The sequence below is a fragment of the Oncorhynchus nerka genome, linkage group LG27 (genome assembly GCF_034236695.1).
Source record: "Oncorhynchus nerka isolate Pitt River linkage group LG27, Oner_Uvic_2.0, whole genome shotgun sequence".
In the NCBI taxonomy this organism is placed as follows: domain Eukaryota; kingdom Metazoa; phylum Chordata; class Actinopteri; order Salmoniformes; family Salmonidae; genus Oncorhynchus; species Oncorhynchus nerka.
In genome coordinates, this window is record NC_088422.1 from 60,850,619 (window position 1) to 60,859,142 (window position 8,524).

The 8,524-nt window shown below is 42.6% G+C and overlaps 1 protein-coding gene across 1 annotated transcript; it reads left to right on the plus strand.

Annotated features, from left to right (window-relative positions):
• The first annotated feature begins 128 nt into the window (after positions 1–128).
• LOC115112100 (7-dehydrocholesterol reductase-like) lies at positions 129–6,489 on the plus strand. The gene is made up of 8 exons (XM_029638895.2): positions 129–213; positions 1,356–1,476; positions 2,942–3,164; positions 3,406–3,496; positions 4,131–4,344; positions 4,466–4,670; positions 4,825–4,956; positions 5,170–6,489. The coding sequence occupies exons 2-8, from the start codon at positions 1,367–1,369 to the stop codon at positions 5,632–5,634; spliced, it is 1,440 nt and encodes a 479-aa protein (XP_029494755.1). The 5' UTR covers positions 129–213; positions 1,356–1,366; the 3' UTR covers positions 5,635–6,489.
• The last annotated feature ends 2,035 nt before the right edge of the window (positions 6,490–8,524 follow it).

Below are 8,524 nucleotides of genomic sequence, written 5' to 3' on the forward strand. Positions count from 1 at the left end.
TCCATTCATGAGCTCATCAGGCGGTAGTGGCTTCAGGTCCGTGTTACCCAATCAGAGGTCGATATGGCAGTGTGGCGCACCCTACTGAGACGTTATTGGCTGTACGTTTACACGCATTTATTATTTGGGCGGAGCTGTTGTTAATATATAACCTTTTATTCGTTATATCGTAAACATCTGGGCCAAGAGTTTTCCCATAGGTCCTAAAAGTTGGTGAGTAGCCCACGAAATGATCTTTAATTAGACAGATCTATTAAAATGTCTGCTTATAATGTTTATGTAATTTTTCCGTCTATGATCCTCGACATTATGCATGGGCTATTGTCCATATGAGTTATGGCTATTTCCGGAGGTGCGTTATGGCTGCGTTAGGCAATTCGTTATTGTTTTGTGATAGCCTTTATCGATCGTCTATTTATGTATTCGATCCGTTGTCGTGCAGAATTATTGACAATTTCAGGGAATTGCGGATATTTATTCAATAATCGGGTATATAAACAGCTGACGCTTGTTGTAGGCCCATCAGTAATTTTAAGTAACGTTAAAAGGGTGGAGAATGAAGTCTATGCTTTTTATGAAACCTGTACTTCAATCAGTCTTGTACACAACATTATTTGAGTGGTCTATGTGAATGTGTGACAGCTGTCACTCAGCCAAAAGTGTCATTGTCAACCTGTACAACTGTTGTTCCCCTCAGCATTATCGTTGTATCTGTATGTTGGATTTGGTCCAAAAACGTATCAGCTGACATAACCTATGCACTGAGACCTGCTATTATCCCTGTGGGTCTGCTTTACTACTCCAGAAGCTGTTTGTGGAGTGATTTCTGTGGATTGTTACAGTACATGTGTAGGGCCTACTTCTGATTTATGGTATAATAATATAATATATGCCATTTAGCAGACACTTTTAACCAAAGCGACTTAGTAATGCATGTATACATGTTTATTTTAATGGAGGGGATGAGAAACATTACTAATGGGTAGTTTAATAATGGGGGTGGAAAAGTTTGTTAGCTTCTATGGTGTCTTTGAGCCCATGCAGTAATCATATACCATAGGCAGTTATGGTCTTATTAAAGTGTACGTACACATTTTTCCAATGTGTTTGATATGATTGAACACTTGCATTAGATTTGCTAACATACGCAACTGTATTGTGCTAAAACCTCTCATTGTAGAATTATCATGCTCAAGTCTATTCACAAACCATGCATCATGTACAGCACCATCACAGAGTGTGTTATGTCAGGTCCTCAAGGACCCCAGATGTCTTTTGATTTCCCACATGACCTTATAAGGTACAGTAGGGTCTGTTAATGTCCTGGTCATTACCATGACTCTACTCTCTCTCAGTTTCCCTAGAGATGTCTTCTGCAGTGGCCATGGAGGCCACCCGGAGGCGCCAGAGGCTCAGCTCTAACGGGGGGCCGTCTGAGACCACGGAGGAACCTGCAGGGCAGTGGGGAAGAGCATGGTAAGATGAAGCTGACCGGCTGTAGACCTATAGTCATTAATCCTCTACTCGGGTAACTTGGGTTCACGTGTCACTAGTTTCACTCTGTTGGTTCAGGAATGATTTGTGATACGATATACTTAAAGCTGCCGTCCGTAATGGTGAAACTGACACATCCGTTTGCGATATCACGACAACAACGTAGTTAAAGCAAGCAACATCATTGCGCACACAGTAGAGCAGCAGCATATGTACTGAGACTTGTTTTCCACTCCCCACCTCTGCTTCGTCAACAGAAATGGCCATGGGGGCGGAGAGTGGCGCCGTTTCCACCAACTGTGGATTCCATATTTAATGTCCATTTTATATGGAAATTCATTTTTGTCAAGTCAGCATCCAAATACACAATACAGAAAACACTGGAAAGTTCATAGTCAATGCACACGTATTCACAGTCCCTGTGGCCTACTGTCTGACAATCGGGCCTACATCTGTCCCATGTCCCACTGTTGAGCAGCCTGATGGCTGTCGGAATGACATTTTCCCTGCTCCTGTTCTTGCTGAAGAGTGGGGACCTTGTATTTCTTTGGGGAGGGCGGCATCTCAAAACATTGGGCAAGATTGTGTGTGGGGACCTGCTTAATCTTCAGTCAACAAAGGTAGTATGGAAAGGAAGTAGAAGTATTTGACTGCGGAAAATGAACGATCCGTTTGAATCAGTGCACAAGCTTCCCGTCGTTCCACGCATTGTCTTTCCATTATATGTCTATTCCAGTTGTCATTGGGTTATGGGTCGCTGCCACTGAAATAAGTTCAAAAGTGACATGCATGTTTTTGCCGTTGTAGCCCTTCTGCAAAGCTCGGGTTAGCGAATGGATTCACGACAGAATTATAAAAAAAAGGAAAAACTAGGCTCTCAATATTTATGTTGTTCATGCGGTTGATTTGTGCTGCACATGGACATCACGGGAGGCTGGTGGCACCTTCGTTGGTGTGGATGGGCTCGTGGTAATGGCTGGAGGAGAATAAGTAGAATGGTGCCAAATACACCAAACACATGGTTTCCATGTGTTTGCTACCATTGTATTTGCTCCCGTTTCAGCCATTATTACGAGCCGTCCTCCCCTCAACAGTCTCCGCTGATGGACAGTCACTACATGGACAGACAGTCACTAAAATGGCCTATATCATTCTTGTCATATAATCAGTGTTATTCAAATGAGCCTGTGATATACACTGGTCATGCTTATCTTCTAAAGTGAACTCTAGCAAAGTTGTCAGAACACGGCCGATAGCGTTTATGTTAGATTAGATCTACAGCCTAATAATAACAACTCTCGAACAAATTAGAGTATCAAGTGTTTTTTTTAAAGGAAAAATGTAAGGAATGATTCATTATTATAAATGCTCCAATGATTATGCATTTGCACCATTACAACTCTGTATGTCTTTTCCCCCATCTCCTCCACACCTACCACTCTGTTAGGGAGGTGGACTGGTTCTCTCTGAGCGCTGTGATCCTGCTGCTGTGCACAGCTCCCTTCCTGGTATTCTTCTTCGTCATGGTGTGTGACCAGTACCAGTGCTCGGTCAGCCAGCCCCTGGTGGAGCTCTACAGCGGAGAGGCCACCCTTCGCTCCATCTGGGACAAGGCCCCCTCCTTCACCTGGACCGCTGCTCAGATCTACACCGTCTGGGTCTCCTTCCAGGTAGGGCCAGAGAAGAGAGGGACATAGGCTGCGTTTACACAGGCAGCCCAATTCTTTTGCCCAATTATTGCTCTTTTGACCAATCAGAACAGATAGTTTGTGAATAATTGGGTAAAAGATCAGAATTGGGCTGCCATTGTATTTTTTTTAGTTGGTGTAAATTGCATTTTATTATGGTTTATATAGCGTCAGAATATTTCACAGATGGGAGTTCTGTGGAATGACACTGTTTCTCCATCAGGTGGTGCTCTACATGTGTGTTCCTGATGTCACTCATAAGTTCCTGCCTGGCTATGCAGGTGGGGTTCAGGATGGAGCTCGCACCCCAGCAGGTAAGGCACCTGAGAAGAAAAAAGTTGTTTTTGGAGATTTCTAGCATAAAGGATTGGTTTCTATTAATATTTACAGATATTGTATGCGCACAATACTGTTAAGTGTAGTTGTCTGCAAACACTTGGCTCTGTTCCACCCAGGAGAACGACTGCCCCCTCTCATTGAAGCCACGGATCGCGGTACTGCAGGCATGGTTTGCAGAAAACAGGATCCCCATTATAGTGAATAAAAAAATGGCCATTATCGTGTAAAAAATAATAAAATTTGAAGACCGTTATGGTAACAATAATTGCTTCTAATACACTTGATGTATGTCCTTGAGCCGTTTCTTTTTAAATCACACACAGACAAAGTTATAAGGGTAATTTGGTTGCTAATGGCAGTCTGGAGTTTCCTGGTCGGCCTTCAACTTGAGTTACTCAATGAGAGGGAGCAGCGCTGAGCTGGCCTGCAACGTCACTTCCTGGAGTAGCTCAAACTGTGCATGCTGTCTTCATGAGACGCCATCTTAAACAACTGAATTTGGCTTCAATGTGTTGTTGTGTCTTCACATAGGAACGAATGGTGTCACGTGATCGATGGCTTTGTCCATGTGCAGTCATTGTTTCACCCCCATTGTTTGTTCTCTCCTAGGCCTCATAAACAAGTATGAGATCAACGGTTTACAGTCGTGGCTGATCACCCATGCCCTGTGGTATACCAACGCTCAATACTTCCACTGGTTTTCCCCCACCATAATCTTCGACAACTGGATCCCACTGCTGTGGTGCACCAACATACTGGGCTATGCTGTGTCCACCTTTGCCTTTGTCAAGGCCTACCTCTTCCCCACCAATGCAGAGGACTGGTGAGGATTACATGCGTCCAATAGTATGTTAGGATATTCAAACTTGTCACTTGCATGCAATATTTCATAGAACTTGTCACTTTGGGCATAGTTAATCTGAATTGCCTTTGTCATTTTCCAGCAAATTCACAGGCAACGTCTTCTATAACTACATGATGGGCATTGAGTTCAATCCCCGCATCGGCAAATGGTTCGACTTCAAGCTCTTCTTCAACGGGAGACCTGGTATTGTTGCCTGGACTCTAATCAACCTCTCCTATGCAGCCAAACAGCAGGAGCTCTATGGCTATGTGTCCAACTCTATGATCCTGGTTAATGTGCTGCAGGTGAGACACTCTTCTCCCTTTACCACTAGATGGCAGGGTATGTTAAGTGAGTGAGCTAGCTAATCTAGACCTTAGAGTGGTAGCTTTGACTGAATCAGTTTAGGAAAGCTTGGCCTCCAGTGAATGGCTACTGATGTAGTAGCTACTCCTCCAGGCAATCTATGTTCTCGACTTCTTCTGGAATGAGGCATGGTACCTGAAGACGATTGACATCTGCCATGACCACTTCGGCTGGTACCTGGGCTGGGGAGACTGTGTGTGGCTGCCCTTCCTCTACACGCTGCAGGTAAGTCACATCATCATTAAAAAAAATGAGTCCGACACCCAACACAGAAGCCGCTGCAAAAAAAAGATGAATAAGTAATGGAAATTATAGATGCATCGACATGCTTCTATTATACTGGCTGAGTTAAATATGGCTGTGATGCAGTCTTTCTTGTTTTCTGTTCAACAGTGATGACATGATACTGTATGTTTGGCATCATGTCTCTTTCTACAGGGCCTGTACCTGGTGTATAACCCAGTCCAGCTCTCCACAGCCCATGCTGCTGCTGTCCTCCTCTTGGGTCTGGTGGGTTACTACGTCTTCCGCTCCACCAACCACCAGAAGGACCTGTTCCGCCGTACCGAGGGGAAGTGCTCCGTCTGGGGCAAGAAGCCCACCTTCATTGAGTGTGCCTACCGCTCGGGTGACGGCGGCCTGCACCACAGCAAGCTCATGACCTCCGGCTTCTGGGGCGTGGCACGCCACCTCAACTACACGGGCGACCTGATGGGCTCGCTGGCCTACTGTGCAGCCTGCGGCTTCGGCCACATTCACCCCTACTTCTACATCGTCTACATGACCATCCTGCTGGTGCACCGCTGTGTGAGAGACGAGCATCGCTGCAGCAGCAAGTACGGCAAAGACTGGAAGCGCTACACGGATGCAGTACCCTATCGCCTGCTGCCTGGGATCTTCTAGAGTCGAGTCAGAGGTTGAAAGAATCCCTGCATCCTGAAATAAGTTTACCAGAAGAAAGAGATGTGTGTTAAATGGACTGTTCACATTCCATGGGAAAGACGTTGATGACATTTTGAGCTGTGTGTGTGTGTGTGTGTGTGCGCGTGTGCACCGTGGTGTCTTTGGATGTCAATGTGGGTTTCCATGTTTCTCTGTCTGAAAATACATAGTACTCAGAGTGAGATCTTCACTTGTAGTCAGAAGACTGCCAGCATTGTGCTCTAAGAAGCGATCCTCAGCTACTCTCAGAACTGCTCTCACCGGTGCCTAGGAGCATTTCTCCGTAAATGTTGATACTATGGTACATATCTATGTTCTATGGTACATAGATGCTATGAGAAACTCTGCAAAATGGATTTCTAATTCAAATCTGTATTTAAGTGTACTGTAGTCTAGCAACGTGAACATCACATAACCATACAGTAGCACTTAGTTGGCGTTGGTCAAGTAACTACAGCTACAAGTGAGCAATAATCTAGATGTCTTTTGGCAATGCACTGTCGATGGCAAATGTCTCTTCTACTTAGCGGTCAGCTCAGCGTTACATGAAATGCTAGCAGCAGACTGGTATATTATGTTCAAGAAGCAGCTACAACTATACAATGATTGTTCCTGCTAAAATACATTTTTCTTTATTTCTCTCAATATATTTGAGGTACCTGTTATTTTAAAGTTTTTGTGCTAATAGTGCTTTTACTTTATCCAACAGTCTTTTTGACATTTGATTTCAGTTTGCATTTTTTTTTTTTTTTACCTCATCTGCCTTTCCTCAAGTGATAACTTAGAAAAGTAAATAAACCTAACATGGTGAATACATTTCTGATTTCTTTACTTTGATTCCAAAAACAAAAAATGTGTTCGTGCATTGTGGGTGGAGGAAATAACAACGACAGAGGTGTCATTGCAACATCACAGAGTTGTTCCTGTGGAAGGCCACCACTTCCTCCTGCTGTGACTGAAGAGGCTGATCAGGCCTCCCGTCTCTCACGCTGACCTGCCTGACCCCTTCCGATCATCACAGCTGCCAGGAAAAGAGTTAAACAAACACAGACGGTTGGAGCTGGATGTGAGGCTGATGTTAGGCTCTGACAGACAAGAGGAGGTGGAAGTGGTGGCTGGTGGAAAGACCCCCTGGAGTGGGTATAACAGTGATCACTCACTGGTAAGGGTGATTGTTGTACTAACGTCAAGAGTGCACCCTTCACTTCCATTTACTATTTCTTCCTCTATTCTCTGTTCTTATGTCTCCCTAATCCTCATCATTCTATCCCTCTCTCCCACTCTAATTTAAAGTCACCTCAAATCTGACATTCAGCAGCAGGGGGCAGTAGAACACAGTTTGTGAAAAAAATCTAATGATGCTAATTACCACTGTTTATAGTTAATAAAGTTCTTAAGAATGTGAAGTTAGGATAGCCTGAACATGAGAACGGTTTAAGAGTTACTTTAGGACAGTTAATGTATGCTTATTTATATAGTTATAGTTGATACCATTTTTTTAAAGAATTGGAAGATAGGAGAGCCTGAACATGCGAGAGTTGGTTTTGTGTCTCTAGCTTGAACGTTTGAAGAGTAACTGTTGGCGAGTTATTTTATGCACATTTATGTAAATGTATATAGTTATAGTTGATAAAGATCTTAAAGAATTCGAAGTTAGAATATGCCTGAACATAGAGAATTATTTATATATTTTACCATTCAAGTCTACGCGCCTTTTCTCCCCCACTGAAATATATTGGTAGCTCATTAAAAATATTGTTATAGTTCAAAAAGTATAAATGCTATCAAAAATATTTTCTCAAGCAATCTAAGTCGGGGCCGTCTCTACGTTTTGAAGTTGGTTTTCGTGTTCATGGAGTAAGTCACTTAACGCTTTGGAGTGGGCTAAAGAAATCAAATACTAAGAATATGCGTATGTAAGAAATCTCGAGTTGTGCTTTGCCTTCAGCAAGCACACCGAATGATGAATATATCATCAACATGAACATTAAAGACAACACAAAAGATCCAAATGATTCACCCAGACACACGTATCTTTACTCGTTCTTCACACAGACTTAGATAAATAAACACAGAGCGCTCTTCTACTCCCTCTTCAGTCATTCACATACACACGTACTCAATCACCTCTCCCATCCCTTTTCACACCCGCACAAATAAACAAACACGGGACCCTATCCACAGAAACACAACTACTCCCAATCGTGAAACTACACACCATACATAGACATTCACCCACCAATGACCAATGATGATAACCAAGGGGGAGAAGGGGTTATTTCTCAGTCGAATAAATGGTCCATTACATAATGTAAGCACTTGCCCAGAGACTGCACCACACCACTGATAAGATGCTTCACAAGGACAATAATGGACGTAAGTCAGTTAACGTAATGGAATATGCATCGATTTCCCCTGTCTTAATTCAGAGTGAACCCAATGTACAGCAAATGCATTACATTGCCTTAGATAGAACACAATTGCTTTTCCTTTTTTAAATGAATGCCAGTTAAAGGATGACTGAACTGAAGAAGAAGTGATAATGCCACGACACCAGATTGAATATGACATTATTACTAATGTCCTAGTATACATTATTGATTCTCATTATTGCTAATGTCCTAGTATACAATATTGTTTCTCATTATTACTAATGTCCTAGTATACATTATTGTTTCTCATTATTATTAATGTCCTAGTATACATTATTGTTTCTCATTATTACTAATGTTCTAGTATACATTATTGATTATCATTATTACTAATGTACTAGTATACATTATTGATTATCATTATTACTAATGTACTAGTATACATTATTGTTTCTCATTATTACTAATGTCATAGTATA

Coding starts and splice junctions, on each gene's coding strand:
- LOC115112100 (XM_029638895.2), top strand. CDS start 1,367: ATGTCTTCTGCAGTGGCCATGGAGGCCACCCGGAGGCGCCAGAGGCTC. Junction 4,345..4,465: donor CCCACCAATGCAGAGGACTG/GTGAGGATTACA, acceptor GTCATTTTCCAG/CAAATTCACAGGCAACGTCT. Junction 4,957..5,169: donor CCTTCCTCTACACGCTGCAG/GTAAGTCACATC, acceptor CTCTTTCTACAG/GGCCTGTACCTGGTGTATAA.